At 32.6% G+C, this 22,828-nt stretch overlaps 1 protein-coding gene across 6 annotated transcripts in view; it reads right to left on the minus strand.

Annotated features, from left to right (window-relative positions):
• The window catches only part of LOC105220342 (protein kinase C, brain isozyme), a 699,782-nt gene that overhangs the window by 646,357 nt on the left and 30,597 nt on the right, over positions 1-22,828 (minus strand). For all 6 annotated transcript variants that reach the window (XM_054234421.1, XM_054234417.1, XM_054234418.1 and 3 more), the window contains one exon: positions 19,527-19,661. In XM_054234421.1, the coding sequence (XP_054090396.1) occupies positions 19,527-19,577 (51 nt within the window). In that variant the 5' untranslated portion in view covers positions 19,578-19,661. The remainder of the gene's footprint in view (positions 1-19,526; positions 19,662-22,828) is intronic.

The raw sequence follows: 22,828 nt of genomic DNA on the forward strand, positions 1-22,828 counted from the left end.
GAGGGCACCACGGCGTATGCGTAACTAAATATGGTTTGTTATTATGTCCACAAAATTCAAGCATAAATATGAAAGACCCCAATCTACATGCTGCATTTTAATTGCTGCAAAGTTTATTTACAAACATGTTTTGCCGCTAATAATGCAGCTAAGCAGGATATGCTACGTAAGAATGTGTGTGACGCATATTAATTGTTGAATGAAACGCTTTGTGAAATGCTTAGTTAAGCCGACACAACACATAAATATAAGTGAATACTGTACAGAATAAGTGTGTAATGAAGTAAGCCGACGGAGCTTAAGAAATTCAAAGATGTTATGTAAATGTGTTGAAATGAGTTAATCAAATGGAATTAACGATATATGTAGAGCTAAAGAGTTGTTATGAAATTTGAGTATTGTAATTCTTTGGTACTGGAATGGAAATCTAGGAAGTAATTTATTTATATTTATTTATATTCTTCAAAAATATATATTTTTTCCTTATATGTTCCTTCTGGTTGCCAACGGCGTTAAATAGCTTGTCACCAAAGTGTCAAATGGATTTGGTCACATTTGGCCTGTTGAAGAGATAAATTAGCTTACAAGCTTACTCATGTACACCTAGAAAGGTTGCATAACACAGCGCATTTGAGAAATCCCTTAAGCGGGTATTTGGAATGAGAGGCCGGAATGGTTGATAAATAGAAATTTCAAAACTTTAGTTTCAATAGATGTGCAGCATTTTTGGTGTAAAAGCGTGCTTTAATTAGTCAAAATCTACCTCGTAGGGTAATGCAGATCAGTTACAGGTACTGCGTTCATATTCATATTCATATTCATATTCATATTCATATTCATACGAGGGCTGCTATATATATTTTTGGCCTAATAATGAAAATAGGAATATTTATCAACGAAAATGGTTTTAATGTTTTTCAAAATATTCTCCATCAAGATTTATACACTTTTGCATGCGCTCAAACCAATTTTCGATGCACTTTTTTTTAACCTTTTTTTGAGCGATTGTCAGAAACGTCAAAATTTTTGGTGTAAAAGCATGCTTTAATTAGTAAAAATCTACCTCGCAGGGTAAGGCAGATCAGTTAAAGGTACTGCGTTCATATTCATATTCATATTAATATTCATATTAATATTCATATTCATATTCATATTCATATTCATATTCATATTAATATTAATATTCATATTCATATTCATATTCATATTCATATTCATATTCATATTCATATTCATATTCATATTCATATTCATATTCATATTCATATTCATATTCATATTCATATTCATATTCATATTCATATTCATATTCATATTCATATTCATATTCATATTCGTATTCATATTCATACGAGGGCTGCTATATATATTTCTGGCCTAATAATGAAAATAGGAATATTTATCAACGAAAATCGTTTTAATGTTTTTCAAAATATTCTCCATCAAGATTTATACACTTTTGCATGCGCTCAAACCAATTTTCGATGCACTTTTTTTTAGCCTTTTTTTTAAAGATTGGCAGAAACTTCAAAACTTTAGTTTCTATGGATGTGCAAAATTTTTGGTGTAAAAGCATGCTTTAATTAGTAAAAATCTACCTCGCAGGGTAATGCAGATCAGTTAAAGGTACTGCGTTCATATTCATATTCATATTCATATTCATATTCATATTCATATTCATATTCATATTCATATTCATATTCTTATTCATATTCATATACATATTTATATTCATATTCATATTCATATTCATATTCATATTCATATTCATATTCATATTCATATTCATATTCATATTCATATTCATATTCGTATTCATATTCATACGAGGGCTGCTATATATATTTCTGGCCTAATAATGAAAATAGGAATATTTATCAACGAAAATCGTTTTAATGTTTTTCAAAATATTCTCCATCAAGATTTATACACTTTTGCATGCGCTCAAATCAATTTTCGATGCACTTTTTTTTAGCCTTTTTTTAAAGATTGGCAGAAACTTCAAAACTTTAGTTTCTATGGATGTGCAAAATTTTTGGTGTAAAAGCATGCTTTAATTAGTAAAAATCTACCTCGCAGGGTAATGCAGATCAGTTAAAGGTACTGCGTTCATATTCATATTCATATTCATATTCATATTCATATTCATATTCATATTCATATTCATATTCATATTCATATTCATATTCATATTCATATTCATATTCATATTCTTATTCATATTCATATACATATTTATATTCATATTCATATTCATATTCATATTCATATTCATATTCATATTCATATTCATATTTATATTCATATTCATATTCATTTTCATTTTCATATTTATATTCATATTCATATTCATATTCATATTTATATTCATATTTATATTCATATTCATATTCATTTTCATATTCATATTCATATTCATATTCATATTCATATTCATATTCATATTAATGTTCATATTCCTGCTCATACTCATACTTATATTCAAGTATAGGCTTATTAAGAGAAAATATACTGTATTTTTGTAAATGTCATTCCATTCAAAATATAAACCGCTGTGCTCTTTTGTGGACATACATTTCAAATTGCTCCACATACATGCTCAAAAACCTCGTTCAATGAAATCAATCCAATGCACACAAATACCACTCGCGCAAGCAAACAGTCAATCAATCAGTTAGTCAGGGTCAGGGAATACAACAATAATAACAACAAAAAGCACAAATAAAGCAAATAGAAACTATACAACAAAATTAAATTTCCGTTACACAATTTGTTGCAACAACAACAATAATTCGCTCAGTACAACCCTAATCCCTTTTTAGTCACATTTGGCAGGTCCAATGCCACTTGAGTGGACCTTGTCAACGACACTTTAGGACAGTCAGTGGCAGTCAATAGCAGTACTTACGCACTTTGCTCTTGTTGGTTGGTTTACAAACATAAAAACACACATACATATGTGTATGTACGTATATATATGTACGTGGCAGTGCTCTCCAAATACGTTTTAGCTGTTTAGCCGCTGCTGTCTGTAAAGGATTTTAGTTTTTAATTAAGTTCGAAGTGGCAGCGCGTGTTTGGTGCGTCCTTTTCAACTATTACTGGGTGTGTGTGCCTTTGAGTAAGCTTATGTTGCTGTTAGCCCTATTAGGGAGCTGTTCCTAAGCGTTCTCATTGTTAATCCTTGTTTGTGCTGTGTTTTAATTTTTTGTTGTAGATTGTTGTTGGTCTGTGCTTTGTTGCGAACTGTATTTTGTTTTTGCCAACGTGAATTCCATTTATTTTTATTCTGCTAAATTAGAATTTAATACCATTAAGTCGAAAATTTATTAAACTTTGTGTTTTGTGATAATCATTTCGACGGAAGGATTCCATTAGCCCAATTAAGCTTAGTGAGGAAATGTAGAGATGCGGATATTCAGCGCATGGAACCTAATAAGAACTTTTTAGGATTTTGTTGGAAAATATATAGTCCAAAAAGTGTATAATTTGATACTCATATTCATATTGATATTTATATTCGTATTCCTATTCATATTCATAAAGGGTGATTTTTTAAGAGCTTGATAACATTTTAAAAAAAAAAAACGCATAAAATTCTCATCGGTTCTTTATTTGAAACGTTAGATTGGTTCATGACATTTACTTTTTGAAGATAATTTCATTTAAATGTTGACCGCGGCTGCGTCTTAGGTGGTCCATTCGGAAAGTCCAATTTTGGGCAACTTTTTCGAGCATTTCGGCCGGAATAGCCCGAATTTCTTCGGAAATGTTGTCTTCCAAAGCTGGAATAGTTGCTGGCTTATTTCTGTAGACTTTAGACTTGACGTAGCCCCACAAAAAATAGTCTAAAGGCGTTAAATCGCATGATCTTGGTGGCCAACTTACGGGTCCATTTCTTGAGATGAATTGTTCTCCGAAGTTTTCCCTCAAAATGGCCATAGAATCGCGAGCTGTGTGGCATGTAGCGCCATCTTGTTGAAACCACATGTCAACCAAGTTCAGTTCTTCCATTTTTGGCAACAAAAAGTTTGTTAGCATCGAACGATAGCGATCGCCATTCACCGTAACGTTGCGTCCAACAGCATCTTTGAAAAAATACGGTCCAATGATTCCACCAGCGTACAAACCACACCAAACAGTGCATTTTTCGGGATGCATGGGCAGTTCTTGAACGGCTTCTGGTTGCTCTTCACCCCAAATGCGGCAATTTTGCTTATTTACGTAGCCATTCAACCAGAAATGAGCCTCATCGCTGAACAAAATTTGTCGATAAAAAAGCGGATTTTCTGCCTACTTTTCTAGGGCCCATTCACTGAAAATTCGACGTTGTGGCAGATCGTTCGGCTTCAGTTCTTGCACGAGCTGTATTTTATACGGTTTTACACCAAGATCTTTGCGTAAAATCTTCCATGTGGTCGAATAACACAAACCCAATTGCTGCGAACGGCGACGAATCGACATTTCACGGTCTTCAGCCACACTCTCAGAAACAGACGCAATATTCTCTTCTGTACGCACTGTACGCATTCGTGTGGTTGGTTTAATGTCCAATAAAGTAAACTGAGTGCGAAACTTGGTCACAATCGCATTAATTGTTTGCTCACTTGGTCGATTATGTAGACCATAAATCGGACGTAAAGCGCGAAACACATTTCGAACCGAACACTGATTTTGGTAATAAAATTCAATGATTTGCAAGCGTTGCTCGTTAGTAAGTCTATTCATGATGAAATGTCAAAGCATACTGAGCATCTTTCTCTTTGACACCATGTCTGAAATCCCACGTGATCTGTCAAATACTAATGCATGAAAATCCTAACCTCAAAAAAATCACCCGTTACTTATACTCATATTCCAAGTCCAATTACGAATCTAAATATGGGTATGTAATATTTAGCCTCGAAATTGCACTTAAATTAATATTCATATTAATACTCATATTTCTATTCCAACTCATAAATGTACTCAAATTCATATTAATACTATATTTGAATTATTGTCGATATTTTACTCATCTATTTGCATTATCGCTTTTAAAACTGTCGCACTCATATCCACTTTTTAAAAACTTTTCACTTCAAAACAATTCATAAATCCAACTCGACACCTGACCACAATCAGCTTGTGTCATTACGCCACAATGCGCAACAAGTGAAGACGCGCACATGCATGGCAAGGTTGCAGGGATGTTTCACAAACTGAATTTCGCAAACAACATTCAAATCCACAAGAAAAGCAGTATTTTAAGTGAAGAAGAGTGAGTGGTGTCGCCTTGGAGACTTTTGAATGTGTATGAATGCCAGAAGAAAGCACAAGCACACACACATCATACTACACACCACTTGAGTCGTTATTGTTGCATTGGTCCCGTTGCATTTTCCATTGTCGAGGCGAACACACTTGCTCGCCAACTTTTCAGATTCACTGCAGGGTGAAATTCAGTGATGCATACAAGCGTACTGTCTCATTTGATCGCTCTATGTAACTTGTATGTGTGCTGCTGACACTTTTCCTTGGTTTCGTTCGTTCTTTCTTTTATGCTATCAGTCAGTCATATTATAATGCTTTGATTTTACTTTTAAATTCTGCACGCGAATAAACCTTAATGCGGCGAACGCATTCTAGAGATAAAGCGCTTAGGAAAATGATAAACATGGTGCGAGCTTCACAGCAGGCAATGAAGAAATTGAAATCAATGTAAGTAGGTTGGCTTCGGTTGAGTTTCTTCCGTGGATACTTTTCTACTTCTTTTGAATTTGCAAACTTTTGTTGTTTGACTACAGTAGAAGCTTGGCAGAGTTAGAAATGTAAAATCACAAACCAAAAAGAGCTTCATTTAGCTTATTTTTATGTACTTGATTTCGAGATCTCGTAAAGAACTCTTTGATAGACGAATCTCAGTATCCAATTTCGTTTCCATCACAGTTGATTCAATGTAACTGAAATTGACTAGGAGTCTGTGCTCTGTTTTTCGCTATAATTTAGTTCTGAAACACTCGTGAAAAGCTTTTTTGGATGGAGCGGAATATTCATCGAGCAAAAGAGACCCTCTTCTCTTGAGGTTATAGCACAACTGAAGAACTGACTAAGAGAGACACTATTAAGATGATAGCTGAACTTGTGGAACGGACTTGACTGCCTATTTCGTCTCAACCCAGCGGTCCTCAAGGAACTTGTTATTTATAACTCTTCCTCTGAGGCCTTCAGTATTGTGTAGCCGAACACAGTGCACAGTGGTTCGGCTTGTATGAAGGCGCGGTCATAAATACTTCCCGTTGAGATACCGCTATGAAATTTTCACCAAAAATCTAGAAAAATATTTTAAATATATATTAAAAAATAGCCCCATCGGTCCTATAGCTCCCATAGAACAGTAATTGGCATTATATGGCAATGATGCGCAAAAATACTTCTCATGGTCATAGTTGGAGTGTCAGTAAGGATTTGTAAAGAAATTTAAGAAAGCGGTACACAAGCTGAACATGATTTGTCGTTATAGTTTCCGCCATCCAACCTACACATTCAACCTATAAGAATAATATCATATAAAAAGATCATGTAGGAAAAAAGTAAATTATCAAACAATTTAATACAGTTAATTTTTTCACTGTCATTCAACAGCCATTATAATTAGAACCAAAACTTAAAATGTATCCTCTAGTAAACCGTACACAGATTGAAATAACGATGATTTATCCTTCTTTCCAAGCTTTTTTAGCCCAATTATTATGAGTTTGAACTTAAAAATAGTTAATTCAAAAGCTATTATTATTTTGACGATTGCAAATACATCTGCAACTTTCCGCACCCAACTTTAACACTTTTATTACCTTTAGACTCTGGTAAAGACAATATAAAATAAATCTAACGGGGAATCGTGGGGAACACAGTTAAATCTTTATGTAAACACATTGAAGACGCAGAAAAGAGATACAAAAAATAGTAAAAAGGTAATATAAAGCCCTTATTTCACTAAAAACACAAATCACATAAGACTTAATTAACTTCACAAGTTAAAATATATACCTTTAACTTCAAAATCCATTAAAGATAATCTTATTTCGTTACCCTGATCAATTACCAGAAAAAATTGAAGTTCGTTGCTGCTGCGATATTACAAAAACATTTTTTTAAAGTGCATTAAAAGAATACAGTTATTCATACGTTTAACTCTATTTTTAGAAAGGACCGTTAGATTTTTAACAAAACCCCGTTTGCAAATAGGAAGTTTGGACAATTTAGAAGACATCTGTATACATTTTGACAAAAAATCCTGAGATGGATTTTTTGATTTTTGGCCTATGGCGGAACCACTGTGCAGTGGCATTACGGAAAATATCATATTGATGAGCTGATAAGTAAAGACTACTATAAAGGCAATATATAAACTTATGGAACACCAGTTGATTACTAACTTAAAGGTCCAAGAAGCAACTCTGGCTTATAATTCGAAGTCAAACTTATGAATTACTGCCCTGGAGCAAGACTTGGTCGGCTTCGTAGTTATTCTATCGAAGGACAGTCGCCAGAAAATCGGAGAACCGGGTGGTCCTAACTAGACCTCGTTTCGTTGTGCTCCCATGAATATCCACCATATTTTATTATCGATTTTTATAAGGAGAGCTGAGTTCAGTTCACCGAAATTTACCACCATTGCAAACCAAACCAATCACTCACGCGAAAAACCAACATCAACATACAAATGCAATTAAAAAGCAATTTTAGCTAATGTCCGAAATCCGGACATTGAAATTTCGTGGAAAAGTCAAAAGTGTGTCATAATTGCCAGCGTCAAGCCAACGCCTTTAGACAACCGCAATGAAAATTGCTGTTGTGGTTGACGACGTGAGTGAAAGCAACAACAAAAACATGAAACCAAAAAATAACAACAACAATTGCAATAAATAAGCAAATCCACGTGATAAATGCAGGCAAAGCCCAAGCAACAGCTGCCAGCAGCGAATGGCTAAGTAACAAAGGTTAACCGGAGAGTTGCAGCAAGAGAGAGAGTTGTATGTTCATGTGAGTTGACTTGGCACCCAGAGGTTCTTTGCTGGCAGGTGTGCACACTCTCTGCACTGTTGTTGTGTTGTGGCGGCTTAAAAGCGCTATAGTGTTGCTGCAACTATAACAATAACAACAACATTGTGGCAACAGCAATAATCACCTGCAACTGCAGGCTCACCGCATGCGGTAATTAAGTTGCTTGTTGCCTCATTGTTTCATTCTACAGTGTTGTTAAATTGAAGCTTGAAGCGTGTGAATAGCCGCCATTATAGTATGCAGTTGTGTGTGTGTTTGATGAAGTGAAGGGGGAAAAAAATTTCACTGCGAGTAATTTTAGTTTATATTCAGGTTTTGAAATTCTTTAGTTCAGGTGGAAAATGGAGAAAGCGTGAAATCACCGTGTCAAACTGAATGTTGGTGATTTATTAGTTTCTTTTATAAATGTCTCAATCCTGTTTTTTAGCCAGAGTTACTGCTTAGTTTAGAAACTTAAAGCTAGAAAACAGCATAAATCATTGATAGGGAGTGTATCTTACGAGTGTTTGAAAGCTGATAGATCTTTACTGGATTAACTCAATGGGGCGTTTATCATCATTTTTTATTCAATCATCATAGTAGAACATATGTAACCCTTCCACTGATTTATTGGCGCTAAATGAAATTAAAAACAGAGCTCCAAGTGTTGTTTGTTTTAAGAAGTGGGTGTTCCTATGCTAAATATTAGTAATATATATCATATATATTTTAGTTAGGACTGGATATTGAGATTAGCTAAATTAACGCTACTCCGATGCAAGCTAACAAAAATAGATCTTGATCATCATAAGAAAAGATTAAGAATTCTAAGAATGTAACACTCTATAAATTTCTATCCCAGCCACTTCCGCCAGAGACTTTACTCAGAGAAGTACTTAGAAAACCACTCGCATCTATTAATTGTTTTGTAGACTACTCTATTTCCATTTAGAGGCTGTCGTTAAATTAATGTTTGAATTTGGTATTTTAATATTTTTGGTTCAATAAATGCGGTTTCTAATATCTAAATTTGAAGTTTTTATGTCTATTCGGAATTAACTCATTACAACTCCCGAATTACTGAAAACTAGTTAATCAGGACTACTTCGGAGTAGGAACTAAATTCTAACTATTTTTGGGCTAGTTGTGTAGCCATTTGAGTCTAGTTCGGTCCTACTTCGAAACTATTTCGAACCTGAAGTTAGCAGAGATAATATCGGAATAGTGCTAAGTTTATCTCAAAGTAGTCGAAAAATTTTAATTTTTTGATTTCGCTAATTGGAATACTATAGCATCGAAATTGAATCGAAATATACTCTCCTGAAAATGTATTTCTCCACTATGTCGTTATACCTTCTTTCTCCTGAAAAATATTTATTATTTACTTTTTACTTTAATTTATTTAATAAATAGTGTTGGCAAACTTGCTGTGAGTGGCTTGTTATGCAGCGACGGTAAAATAAAATTGAAGCAAAAAACAGTTGAAATGGCAGTTGAAGGAAGGGCAATTTTTGGGCAAACATATATATAATAAGCTGACGTTGAGCAACACCAAAAGCTCCGTCAGGATCGGGAAGGACCTCTCCGAGCCGTTCGATACCAAACGAGGCTTCAGACAGGGTGACTCACTATCGTGCGACTTCTTCAATCTATTGCTGGAAAAAATAATACGAGCTGCAGAACTAAATAGAGAGGGTACAATCTTCTACAAGAGTGTACAGCTCCTGGCGTATGCCGATGATATTGATATCATCGGAAGCAACAACCGCGCCGTTTGTTCTGCGTTTTCCAGACTAGATAAAGAAGCGAAGCGTATGGGTCTGGTGGTGAATGAGGACAAGACGAAATATCTCCTGTCATCAAACAAACAGTCGGCGCACTCGCGTCTTGGCTCCCACGTCACTGTTGACAGTCATAACTTTGAAGTTGTAGATAATTTCGTTTATCTGGGAACCAGCATTAACAACACCAACAATGTCAGCCTTGAAATCCAACGCAGAATCACTCTTGCCAACAGGTGCTACTTTGGACTGAGTAGGCAATTGAAAAGTAAAGTCCTCTCTCGACGAACCAAAATCAAACTCTATAAGTCGCTCATTATTCCCGTCCTGATGTATGGCGCTGAAGCGTGGACGATGACAACATCCGATGAGACGACTCTTGGGGTTTTCGAGAGAAAGGTTTTGCGCAAGATTTTTGGTCCTCTAAACATTGGCAACGGCGAATACCGCAGGCGATGGAACGATGAGCTGTACGATTTATACGACGACATTGACATAGTTCAGCGAATAAAAAGACAGCGGCTACGCTGGCTAGGTCATGTTGTACGGATGGAAGAAAACACTCCAGCTCTGAAAGTATTCGATGCAGTACCCGCTGGAGGAAGCCGCGGAAGAGGACGACCTCCACTCCGGTGGAAAGACCAAGTGCAAAGTGACCTGGCTTCACTTGGTGTTTCCAATTGGCGCCAAAAAGCAAAAAGGAGGAATGAGTGGCGCGCTCTGGTGGATTCGGCTATAATCGCTTAAAGCGGTTCCTACGCCAAATATATATATATATATATATATGTATTTGTGTGCAAATGTGCATGTGTGTATGAAAAAGTGTGCTAATTAAATCGAGCTCCCACAACCAAAAGTGTGCTCTTCATTTGTCTGTTTTTGCTGCCACATTTCGCGCGCGTATTTATCTTTTAATTACTTTTCGTTTGGCAATATGCTGCTTAATGAATTGTACAGGATGGCGAAAAGAGATTACGCGCGGACAACAAAAAACTACGCGCAAAATGTGGGAAAATGTTAAAATGCATTCCAAATAATTCACAGCAGTGGCTCAAAGCATTAAAATTGTTGCGAAATGATGGCAAAAGAATAAATAAATAAAAAATTGAAAAAATAAATATAAACAGTAATTTTTAAATAAATATATTGCATTTATAAGCTAAAAGCGTCAAAATTGTCGAGTATTTGTAAAAAAGTGTAAAGCGTCAAGCGTTTCCTTTTACAAATTGTGGACCGACAGGTCGTATGAATAATACAGTTTGTAGGCTAGAAGGCGAAAACTTTGCTGGCTGAGAGCGAGAAAATAAATAAATATTATTGCGTACAACAAATTGGAAATGCCAAAAATTCGTTAAAGTGCATGAAGCTTAAAATGTGTGCAAAAAAATATTCAGCATTTAAGTGGCTTATGTGCATTATTTACTTGTATCACTCAATGTTTTTTGCAGCTTTTTTCGAAGCTGATGTCTTAATTTTTATAATAAAATAAAATAAAATAAAACAAAATAAAATAAAATAAAATAAAAAAATTAATTATTTTAATATAATATTTGTTGTTGAATTAATATTAATATTGTTTTAATTAATATTAAGATTTAGCATAAGCATAAATCATTGATAGGGAGTGTATCTTACGAGTGTTTGAAAGCTGATAGATCTTTACTGGATTAACTCAATGGGGCGTTTATCATCATTTTTTATTCAATCATCATAGTAGAACATATGTAACCCTTCCACTGATTTATTGGCGCTAAATGAAATTAAAAACAGAGCTCCAAGTGTTGTTTGTTTTAAGAAGTGGGTGTTCCTATGCTAAATATTAGTAATATATATCATATATATTTTAGTTAGGACTGGATATTGAGATTAGCTAAATTAACGCTACTCCGATGCAAGCTAACAAAAATAGATCTTGATCATCATAAGAAAAGATTAAGAATTCTAAGAATGTAACACTCTATAAATTTCTATCCCAGCCACTTCCGCCAGAGACTTTACTCAGAGAAGTACTTAGAAAACCACTCGCATCTATTAATTGTTTTGTAGACTACTCTATTTCCATTTAGAGGCTGTCGTTAAATTAATGTTTGAATTTGGTATTTTAATATTTTTGGTTCAATAAATGCGGTTTCTAATATCTAAATTTGAAGTTTTTATGTCTATTCGGAATTAACTCATTACAACTCCCGAATTACTGAAAACTAGTTAATCAGGACTACTTCGGAGTAGGAACTAAATTCTAACTATTTTTGGGCTAGTTGTGTAGCCATTTGAGTCTAGTTCGGTCCTACTTCGAAACTATTTCGAACCTGAAGTTAGCAGAGATAATATCGGAATAGTGCTAAGTTTATCTCAAAGTAGTCGAAAAATTTTAATTTTTTGATTTCGCTAATTGGAATACTATAGCATCGAAATTGAATCGAAATATACTCTCCTGAAAATGTATTTCTCCACTATGTCGTTATACCTTCTTTCTCCTGAAAAATATTTATTATTTACTTTTTACTTTAATTTATTTAATAAATAGTGTTGGCAAACTTGCTGTGAGTGGCTTGTTATGCAGCGACGGTAAAATAAAATTGAAGCAAAAAACAGTTGAAATGGCAGTTGAAGGAAGGGCAATTTTTGGGCAAACATATATATATGTATTTGTGTGCAAATGTGCATGTGTGTATGAAAAAGTGTGCTAATTAAATCGAGCTCCCACAACCAAAAGTGTGCTCTTCATTTGTCTGTTTTTGCTGCCACATTTCGCGCGCGTATTTATCTTTTAATTACTTTTCGTTTGGCAATATGCTGCTTAATGAATTGTACAGGATGGCGAAAAGAGATTACGCGCGGACAACAAAAAACTACGCGCAAAATGTGGGAAAATGTTAAAATGCATTCCAAATAATTCACAGCAGTGGCTCAAAGCATTAAAATTGTTGCGAAATGATGGCAAAAGAATAAATAAATAAAAAATTGAAAAAATAAATATAAACAGTAATTTTTAAATAAATATATTGCATTTATAAGCTAAAAGCGTCAAAATTGTCGAGTATTTGTAAAAAAGTGTAAAGCGTCAAGCGTTTCCTTTTACAAATTGTGGACCGACAGGTCGTATGAATAATACAGTTTGTAGGCTAGAAGGCGAAAACTTTGCTGGCTGAGAGCGAGAAAATAAATAAATATTATTGCGTACAACAAATTGGAAATGCCAAAAATTCGTTAAAGTGCATGAAGCTTAAAATGTGTGCAAAAAAATATTCAGCATTTAAGTGGCTTATGTGCATTATTTACTTGTATCACTCAATGTTTTTTGCAGCTTTTTTCGAAGCTGATGTCTTAATTTTTATAATAAAATAAAATAAAATAAAACAAAATAAAATAAAATAAAATAAAAAAATTAATTATTTTAATATAATATTTGTTGTTGAATTAATATTAATATTGTTTTAATTAATATTAAGATTTACATTAACAAATTCATGGCAAACTTGTCAACTAATTGCTCCGTTCTCAAATGTAGGCAACGATTTGTTGAATATTTACAGTTTTCATTGAGAACATGAGTATTAAGGTTTCATTTAAGCGTTTTGTATCTGCTTTCTCACGTCCAAGTATCTCTCTATCGTATTTTTCATGTTCTCTCTGCCTTTCACTCTTCCTTTGTATTGTTATTTATCACTTAAACAAACTTTTCTTAAACTCTACAACAACTTAGTCTTCGTACTTTACCCCTCCAACACTAGACATAAGTTATACTAATTTGACTAATTAAGCTGATAAACTCACGCAATCAATGCTTCAGGCGCTGACTCTAATCTGACAAATAAATTGGCATATGAGAATTAAACTAAAATGGCTTTGACATTAAGCAATCGGCCGATTAATGGACTTCGTGACATGCATTCAGCCATAAATATAGAACTGTTGAAGCATACATTTAAGGGCAGACAACATTTCATTTCTAATTAAACTCATGTATTTGTGAGTTAATATGAGTCATTTAATTTTTGCCTCGAGGCATATTGTAGTCACACCACTAATAAATGTATATGTTGGTTAATATTTATCCATTTCTTTTGTTTACATTTATTAGCAAATATGTTAGCCTGATGTCTGTGCGTAAAAGTGCCATCATTTATTATTGAATGATGCATAGACGGTGGAAGGCGTAAATTAGAAAAGTTATTAATGAATATTATTTTTCTCTGCTTTTACGCATTGCATTTAAGATAAGAAAAGCCAGTTTGTTTGCAGTTTAGTAGCTTCTACTAGAGCAAGCACTTTGTAAATGAAATGAGGTTTCATTAGGCCGAGTAGAGAAGAGTAAGCAAAAGTATCTACTGATACAGTGGTTGACTATTAATTAAGTAAATGCATGGTGTTGCTAATGACACTTTTCGATGACTTTTACACAGTTGGACTTGCACTATCCTTTCAAAAGTGCTTAAGAAGTTAATAAAGAAGTACGAATATTAGAACATGATGGTACACAAACTTATCAGGAAGTAAGAGAGCAGAAGGTTGGAAGTTGAGTTAAAGATATTTCAATGATGTCAAAGTGAAGGGAAAAATGTTAATAGAAATGTTGAAATCTAAGGTTGAATTAACACCACCAATGGCAGAAAAATGAAAGGAGGCTAGTAACCCAAAATAAAAGTATATAAAGAGATCCCATATGCTTAAAATATCTCCTTAGAGTTTGCCTTACTAAAACACTTTAGCAAATACAATATATTATTTACGTTTACAAATATTTTTAATAAAAGAAAATATGATTAAGTTGGAAACAATAATGGGATGCACGCTTTAATATAGTTAGTGCTAAAGATCAGATTTTTTTGATCGTGAATCGTAATATCTGGACTCATCAGTTGTCTGCCACAATATTAAAAATTATTTATACACTTTATTATTTATACTCAATCAAATATATACCGCTAAATTAGAAATCCGATTCCTTAAATTTTATCACATCGTCTTCTGCAATTTTTAATTAATGTATAATTTAAACCTATATTTTTAATACGCGGCCATTTATATAAAGTTTCACGCAGAAATATGTGTCCATATTATGCCAAACATTACAAAGTGGCAAATCGAACAAACAACTGATAAATTAAATATATAGATTTCAACAAATGTAGATAGAATACCTGTTATACTTACTTACTTTTAAGAGGTATGGATTGGGTTCAACTGGATAGCTTTGTTATTGCTTTCATTTGACAGTTTTTGACAAAAAAGTTGTTCAATTGTCGTCGTATTTAGTTGATTGGTCGGAAAGATGAGGTTGGTGGACTTATATAAAGACAATAGTGGAAGCGAAGGTATATGTTACAACAACAACAATAACAAACAAGTTCATCAATTACATCTGTAAATCTGTATTTCACCTATCTCCTTGGCTACCTGTGCTTTACAAGCTTCTTCGCTGAATTCATTCAAGCGCAACAATTCTTTTTTAGGTTTTATTTTTGTTTTTTTTTTTTCAGTTGCAATTTATTAATTATGTACATTATTTCCGCTTTTATAAATTTAAATTTCACATAGAATGATTTTGCTGTTGAGCACAATGAATTAATGTGTGATATTGTGACTATGGTTGATTACAGTTAGTAAAATGTTTATATGAGAGATTGAAGAAAAATTTAATAAGAGGTGGAAATTCAGCGGAAAAATAATGATTGTTTTATTCAATTATTTATTTAGCTATACATATATATGTGTGATTACAAAATATATGCTTATATAAGGCTGTACTGATTACCCATTAATACATTTTTTATACCTAATCCTCATCTCTCTATCTCAAGTAGTTGCGTAATATCATTAAATTTTCTTGTCAATAAATATGTAGTCACATTTTCTTTTCCTCTTTTATTACATTCTATCCGTGTTATTCTATTTACCTGCTACTTAAATATTTTCCAAGCAGTTACTTTTTCAGTAATTCTTTGCGCTTTGTTTGCTTTCTTCGCTCATTGAATGTGAAAATGACTTTGACACATGCTGATTGTTGTGCCTATGTTTGGATGTTTATATGTTGAATATATCTATATATGGTATGTTTATATATATAGATAAATAGATGTCATTTATGTATATTAAGTTAGATATTTCTCGATTAGTAGATATGTATGTATGCATATTTGTGTATTATTTCTCTGCAATACAAGTGGCTGCAACATTCAAACACCAGAGTGTTGTTGTGATTAATAAGCCGATATGTATGCATAAGTGTGTGGTAACGTGCTTCCTAACATTTTGTTGAATAATTTATTTGTATAAAATTAATATATGTACACAAATAAGTGGTACGAATAATCATAATAACTGTTGGACAGTAAAATCATTTGGGTTTAATTTTAGTTAAATAAATTTGGTACATACGAATGCCAAACATAAACAACAGAGAGTGTGTCATTTATCAAGTAAATTTAAGTTGTAAATATTTATTCCTACGGTAATAAAAAATATAATCGAAATATATCTTAGAAATTAAACATTAAAGGACTATTTAAAGGACTTTAATGACATTAGCGCCACATACCGAGTAAATAAAATTGTACTCTCCATCATTACTACTGACACTCAATCAAATATATACCTTAGCTCTCAATTCACCTTCAAAGAAAAGGTTGTGTTATCACTGATTTCATTTTTGATTACTTTTTAATTATTATATTTGTTTGTTTTTGCCATCAATGTAATTAGCATAAGTCTACACACCTTCACCGCGCACGTGCATTTCGCCTATGGCATGATTAAATAATACGCGTGCAAAAGTCTGTAGTGGTAATTTATCAAAATGAGACAGCGCTGCTCTGTTGGTGGCGGCGTATGAGTAATGTGTTTAAGATGAGATGGTTTGAAAGGGTTGGACACACTAATGTTTGATGGAATTGGAATTTATGATATTTTTCTCAATTTAAAATAAATATTGTTAAAAATTAATTAAAAAAAAAACTAAAAAGGAAATTTTTCAAAAGTTGAAAACAAAATTTAAATTACATTTTCTACAAAGTCGCCACCAAGTTCGGAAATTTTTCAAAACTGATTTAAAATAAATATTTTTATTTTAAATTATTTTACATTTCATCTAAATTTTTTAGTTGTGTAAAGAGAGATACAAATTTACAAATTTCATGAAAAATTAATGACTACAAATTTAGAGAAAAGTGTCACTTAATTTTCAATTTTTTTTATTGATTTTATATAACCTATACAAGCAACAAAAAATAAATCACATAAAACTGTAGACAGGAAAGTAAATATTAAAAAAAAAATTGTTTGTCTAAGTTCTTTTCTAAATCTGTTGATATTGAGTTGCCACCTTCCACCTTCCTTTGGATAAAAATGTGAATTAAAAATAGAAATTGTTGGATAAATTTGGCAAATTGGTAAAAATTTTAGAAACGATTTGACGTTCTACAGTCACTAAAATTGCTGGCTCCAGCGGAGTAGAGTTGCCAAATCACTGTTTTATATAAAGTTAATAAAATTAGTAATATATTGAAGTTTATTCAAAAATTGTTAATGTCGAATAAAAATAGTTTTTTGTCTTCATTTTCTTGAATATGTGTTTTCGACTTAGTTTATTTTTGAGTTTTGTTGTAATCATTAGTTACTTTTCAATTTGCACATGCAATCGGTAAACAGGCGAGCTTGTATCTAGTACATGCGTATGCTGGCAGCTTTGTTAATATTTGTTTATTTTCATTTGCTTTGCAGCTTATTTGCTGACACATAGTTGGACAATTGAATACAAGAATATGTTTGCTTTTTAACATACTATTGCTGTTGTTTACACACACACTTCCTCTCGCTTTTTTTCTAACTTTTTTCCTACACTCTTTCCACCATTGTATCGTTCAAAAGTTTGATTTTTGCCGCTGGCATTCTTATGCAAAGCAGCATTGCGTATTTATTTAAGTGCGTGTGCGTGTTTGTGAGTGTTCATGCACTGTATTTGCGCTCGTGAACTGCCATTTGTTTGCGTTCTTTCAATTCTCACTCAAATACACACCTTTGGAAAAACCATTAGAAATCAGTAAGCACTTGTAATGCAACATGCTTGTGTAAGTGTGTTTCTCTGTGTGTGTGTATCCATTATGTAAAATTTTCATTATTTCATTGATTGAAAAACTGTATGCAAAGTGGTAGCTATCATAATATAGACATGTTTAGTTGAGAGGAAATAAAGTGATGGAAATTATTTGAATTCATAAACAGAAATATGGAAAGTGTGTTAAAACTTTATATTTCAATAGCAGGAAGCTTTAGATTTTTACAGGCTGAAGTTGGTTTGATTTAGCGTTAGAGTTAGAAACTTTCGTTTGCATGGATTGTAGGCACTAGGTATCTTAATTTAAACTAAAGACTCTAACAAAAAGAAAATTCTCCAAGAGACGTTTATAATTTCACCTCTCAATGAACTCGATATTATTTTCCTTAAATAATAATATTTAAAGGGCCATATATCAGAATAATTAACTTGTGATTCATATGAACGCTATATACTGAGGCTCTTTCTAGTTTGGAAAAGCCTTTTGAAATGCCCTAAGCTGTTTATGTCTGGAATAAACCTATCGGACCCGCCGTTTCAACCTACGCATTTAAGACTCAAACCTTAATTCGTTACTGTTTATTTTAAAAGTTCGATTCATTGACCTTTAATTTCATCTGCGAGATTAAAATTAACCTAAAAGAAGATTTTTACTCAGATTATATATGTATATGCTCTTTAAGGTTGAATAAATTTGTACACGTTCCTCTTCTTCTTAATCAATTAACAACATGTTAACCCGCAAATAGTGTTATGGTGCAGGAAGCTCGTACTCTTTTCATAACAAAATTAATGGATACCCGTAATGTTGTATAAGGGCAAGCCTCATATGTATTTGTCATGACAATACTACTTATATTGAATATTTATGCTCATTTGTAATTAATAAGACAATAATAAATATCGCATATGAGATTTACATATGCTGATTAAATAATATTATATTTTTTACTCTTATACTCTTTCTTTTGTACTAACGAAATCGGCTTAACTGAAGATTAGTTCCATTTATTCAGATATATTCAAAACTTCTAGACTGACGTCTTCCAAATCATCGATATACTACTCTATGCTTGGGAGTGATAGAAACGTCAATAACCTTTAAATAGCGAAAAAAACAATTATAAATAGCTAACACGGAATTCTTAAATACGTTAAAAAGAACAAAAATATATTTAACAAAGATCCGCAGACTTATAGCTCGTCGAAAAATTCAGAAAGCATCAAAATTTATATTTATACCAGCTTATTATAAGATCTAATTGAGTTAAACCAATAAGCGATGAAAAGTAAGGGAACTTTACTGAATCGAAAAAAGTATTGGTCAAAATATGGCTATTCTCCAATAATATTGTGATAAAAAAACACACAGCGCATGATTTCAATTTAAAAATATTTCGCTTAATAAATTAAAATATTCTGTAATGTAAAATAAACAACAAAGTTCCGATCCAAGTTTCCAGTATCACCGTTAAATAATTTATTCAGTCTACGAATGACTTCGTAACCCCAATCTAAAGAGTAATCTAAAAGATACTGAGCGAAACTGAAGAAGTGTGCATGGATTATTTGAATATATTTAACAATATTTCCATTTAAAATTTTATTTTTAAACACCTTATATGTATGTAAATTAATATGCTTGGTATTGCGTATACACTTACCGAAATATGTTTTACATGTAAATGCTTGAAATCGAGCCATACTACATACATTTATAGTTATGTGTCAACTACACATAATGCATACAGTTTAGACTCAACTAGTTTTACTATTCGAAAAGGTAGTCTCTCACTTAACTAGAAAGAGAAGAGAATACATAAAAAATATTTATAATGCAAATAATAATTTTTAATAAAATCGAATAATATTCAAAAGTAATTTTTAGAATATAAAGAAATTAATAGGTCGAATGAAGTGCAGAAACCTTCCTTTAGAATGATTATACTCTCTGTATTCTTAGATTGACCGCTTATGAAAAAATTGCCTACTTTCAGGCGTTGGAAGCATTTTACTACCTTGATTCTTAAAATCTATATATATTTGCAAGAATTTTCTGTTTTTTGTTGTTGTACCCCTCCTTCTTCGGTCTAGCAGAAAATGCACTTCCGTATTCTCTTAATAAATTATGTAAAATTGCGGTTCATTAAAATTATGAAAAGCGATTTTCCACGAACCACAGAGTCACACACATGCACACACTAACTTACATATATGCCAACGGCAAAAAACATGTTTACCACAGATTATTTTAGTTGTTATTTTCTCTGGAAGGTAAACAAGTTATAAATTATCGCTGGTTACACGCACGCGAAGTAGGCTGGTCGACTCATTGCTAGCGTGAGGAATGAAATTATATACTCGCTAATAATTGCTAAATTCACATACTTTAATATTGGGGAACTTTAAGTGTGACCAACTAGTGCACCGTATTTAATTTAAAGCAAAAACAATATAAATTTAAAACCATACAATTTTTTCCTGTGTAGCAATTCTGTGCACTCCAACTATTCTCACTGGCCTCTTAAACATTATTCACCTCATCATTTCCTATTTGTCACAAATGTATTTGGCGACAAATGTACTCAGCAATAAATTATGCGCCTAAATATATGCTATGGACATAAAGTTGTTGGACAATAGCATTTGTTAGGCTCGTGCTAACCGTTGATGCTTATTTATTATGTATTTTATTTATTTATGCAGTGTCTCTGGTTTCTTGTGGATTGTGAGTAAGGTTAGATGTATTTCTAAGTTAACTTGTTCTTGTATTTTTCTCTGCCTAATTTAATTATACTTCTCCTTGATGAAATTTTTGAATTTTATGTAACTTTAGCAGTTTTTAATGTAGTACTTGGTTATGTTCTTCATAGACGTTCTATTCTATAGACGTTCTTCATTACTTTAGTATGAATATTACACAGCTTAACTGAGCTGTAAACGGCCTCATAATTGTACGGAGTGGCACTTCTTAGAAGAAACTTGAAATTGTGTTGCCTCCATTTAGGCGCAATTTTAGTGCTTGGAAGGTGCGTCATTTCCTTCTAATGCCTTAGCTAGTTTTACATATTAAATTACAATGGAAAACTAAAGCATACCTTTGAGAGCGCAAATACATATTTCAATAAAATTTTCTTGGCTTTGCGGTTATTTTATATAATTTTTTCTTGAAGTTTAGGACTAATGAAATTATTTCTCGCTTGAATTGAAAATTACGTTCGTTCTGAATATTTTGGTGAAATAAATTTCTGAACTCAATTTGAGGAGTCCAAAAGGCTTCATGGGTATATTCAGTTCTCTTTTAAGCCAGGACGATATTAAAATCTTAACTAGTCTCTTCGACTTAAAGTCAAATTAGCAAATTAGAAAAGGCACGCTTAAAAAGTTTGCTTATAAGATTTCACAGAGCATACTTTTCGGCGATCTCAAGCTTTTCTCATAATTACATTCCCAAAGGTTTTATTCATCAGTAATTCTCAACCAGTTAATAAATTTCGCCGAACGAGTTCCCAAACATTTTTGTATTTAAAAAAGTCTGACTATATACATATCTCTGCTAGTTCTACCATTAACAAATCTATCACCACTCATCTATAATACAACCACAAAATCTCACACCTAACCACTCAACACCTCCCAGGCAACCTTCCTTCTTCAGCATCATCCTACTTATTATTATTTTTATGATAAGTGTGTTTAAGCTCAGCTCATCCACTTTCTTTCATTCCATTACAATTTACTCTTATCTGCTTAATTTATTTTCTCTCACTTGGCGCGGCGCCACAGCAACATTTTCTGTTTATTTCCACTAGAATTATGCTAATGCGTTGCATAACTACAGAAAAGTGCTTCATTTGTGCAACTTAATGTCACTGGCGCGTGCTCGAAAGCGTTGAATTGCGAGTCTTGGTTGTGTCTCAACCCGCTTCCACCAACATCACCATCAACATGATGAGCGCGTTTGTGTGGGTAGCCGTTGCGGAGAATGAACGCTGCTAGGAAAAGAAGTGGACATTCAGGCAGCCAGGAAGAAGGAGCGTGTGAAGTGGAAGTCGTTGTAGCAGATAATGCAAGAAACAAAGGAGAGCACAATTGATGAATTCAGTGAGCAAAATAATGAATAGCAGAAAGAAATGATGTGATGCTGTTGGTGGGGCGGTGTTCGCCTTATCATGCGAATAAAAAGAAGTGTAGCCTATAGTTAGGCGCCTCACTGTGTTGTCATTTGGCTAGTCAGTGGACCGTGAAAACGTATGAGAGAGGGAGAGAGAGAGAGAGGAAATAAGGGTGTTTACTTACGAATAAATAGAATAGGGTTAATATTAAGTGTGTGTTGCTAAGTGTTTCGTGCATATTTTAGCTAGAATCAAATGAAATAAAATACTTGTAGTTATTCTTCATCTCTTTAATAATAATAAATAAAGAGATGAAAAATATGAAAAATCTATCTTAAAATATGAAAATTAGCTTCACGCTACTGATTTTTTTGTTGAGTGGTACAACATTTTAAGTGGATATATGTATTTTCAATTATTTTGTTGCCTATCTTAAGGCGCAAATGTATTTTTTTAAATTTTTCGATGGTGAGTCGAATTGATTGGCATAAATTTTATTTCTTATTCAAATTTACTCATTTTTATAAATATTTTTCTGTTACAAAGATTTTAATTTTAGAACCCAAATAATGAAATATAGTATTAGAAATTATAAAGCTTGGCTTTAGATATCATAATGAAAGTTCTAAAACTTCATTTAGTATTAAAAATACGATTGTACTAAATGTATAAGAAATTTAATGCATATATTTTCAATTTCTTATTATAGTTTTCCCATTTTCTTATTCAAATTTTATAAAATATTATATTTTGTCTAAACCTGACTTTAGCACTCAATGCTAATTCGATGCTCGGTTTATGGAAATCGTGTCTTTTCTAAAACTGGTTTTGATTACTATGAGTTAATTACT

Source organism: Zeugodacus cucurbitae, chromosome 6 (assembly GCF_028554725.1).
Source record: "Zeugodacus cucurbitae isolate PBARC_wt_2022May chromosome 6, idZeuCucr1.2, whole genome shotgun sequence".
Classification (NCBI taxonomy): domain Eukaryota; kingdom Metazoa; phylum Arthropoda; class Insecta; order Diptera; family Tephritidae; genus Zeugodacus; species Zeugodacus cucurbitae.